The sequence below is a fragment of the Calidris pugnax genome, unplaced genomic scaffold (genome assembly GCF_001431845.1).
Source record: "Calidris pugnax isolate Ruff unplaced genomic scaffold, ASM143184v1 scaffold2169, whole genome shotgun sequence".
Classification (NCBI taxonomy): Eukaryota; Metazoa; Chordata; class Aves; order Charadriiformes; family Scolopacidae; genus Calidris; species Calidris pugnax.
The window spans coordinates 1-1,576 of NW_015092434.1; the positions used below are offsets into that span (position 1 = coordinate 1).

A 1,576-nucleotide genomic window follows, 5' to 3' on the forward strand; every position below is an offset into this window, starting at 1 on the left:
CTCACCCTGCTCTGATCTGCTTGCCCGAACAGGGATGTCTGGGGACAAGAGGAGGATTTGATGGACCTTCTCCTGAACCCCTGGGTCTCATCTCCCCGTGCAGTGGGTTTTGGAGAGGGACCAGGATGACTTTTCCTTCCTCCAGTTCTCTTAAGCAACTTCCAAGGAAAACCCCACAGGAAATAATAAACCCGAGATAAACTGCACACACACACAAGGGACAAATGGTTTAGAATTGAACTTTTACTTTTAACTCCCCAACAGGGCAAGTTTGCAGCAACCATGTAACAGCCATGTAGTGATTAAACAGCGATTGAAAGATCAAAATAGAGTTGAAGGCACAGAAATGCTCCCAGTTTGCACTAAAGGGAAGGAATCTGAACACTGCTCCCCTTTCCTGTCCCTTTGGTGGGATTGGGACAAAACCCAGCCCCTGCTTTCTCGAGGGCTTTGGGGGTTGGGTTTTTTTCTTGTTCTGTGCCTTAGGGAAGAAGTTTGAGTTGAGCATCCCCCGTCACCATGAACCACGGGAAGACTCTCTCCCCTTGGAAAGACGCCGGTGGAAAAGCAAAGATCCGTTCTTTGCTCTCAGCATCAAAAAACACCACCCTCCCTTCCTCATAGTCCAAGTAGATTCGTATCTGCTTGGGGACACGGTGTAGAGTCAAGGGGGTGTCATCAGGAGAGGTCATAGCCTTGTACTCTTTTCGGAGATGACAGAGAGCCCATAACCCCTCATTGGGCCTCAGGAAAAACGAACTGTTCCTTGGAACTGACTCTTTGGCCACCCCGATGGCCCATGTGCCTTCTCTGTGGACCTCCACGTCCCAGCGGTGCCACCCCAATGTGAAGCCCCTCGAGCCCAGCACACACGGATTGAATATGAACCTTTTTGGGTTGGAGGGCAGGTCCTGCTCACGGCGTTCCCACCGCACGAGCTTGCAGTCTTTCGACAGATAAAGCCTGGCGTTGGCCGTCTCTGGGTCCAGCGTCATCTGAGCTGGAGGTGAAGAGAGAGTCAGGCTCATGGCAGCAGATTTGGGGGAAAACAGGGCTTTTTCTCTCCCTTCCCACCACTCTGACCCAGTTGGGACCCCTCCAGGCAACGCCTGGTGGTAGGACCAGGATGGGAGAAGGGGGAAAGGAGGCACTTTAGGTCAATCTAATGGTTGGGCACGTGTTGGGTACTTTAGGTCAATCTAATGGTTGGGCATGTGTTGGGATCACTTACTTGTCAAGGGAAGCTCGAATTCCAGGAAATCTAGATGGAAAAGAGAAATGTGAGAGGCAGAAAGATCAGTTGGTCTGATTGTGGGTTTCTGCAAAAGTCCCGAGAGTCGGAACAGGCTTGGGGGAAGGTCAAGAAACTTGAGGAGGCAGAGGAGAAGAGGAGGAGGACAGGCAGGGAACATCAGACCAACGCTCGCTGCTCGTTCTCTGTCTCCTTGTGGGAGCTTGAAAGAAATAACCCCTCATTCAGCACCCAGGATGCCTTTCTTTCCCCTGGCTTCACTCCATCCCTCCCCACCAACAAACATGATGACATAGCCCTTTCTGGACCTGCCCTTGGTACCTT

General features: G+C 51.7%; 1 protein-coding gene across 1 annotated transcript; it reads right to left on the bottom strand.

Annotated features, from left to right (window-relative positions):
• Window positions 1–225: 225 nt before the first annotated feature.
• LOC106900464 (tripartite motif-containing protein 7-like) lies at window positions 226–1,545 on the bottom strand. Its single transcript, XM_014962542.1, has 2 exons — window positions 1,232–1,545; window positions 226–1,000 (listed from the first exon to the last, which is right to left on the bottom strand). Exons 1-2 carry the CDS (start codon window positions 1,410–1,412, stop codon window positions 483–485), a joined length of 699 nt encoding a protein of 232 aa, XP_014818028.1. The 5' UTR covers window positions 1,413–1,545; the 3' UTR covers window positions 226–482.
• Between the last annotated feature and the right edge of the window lie 31 nt (window positions 1,546–1,576).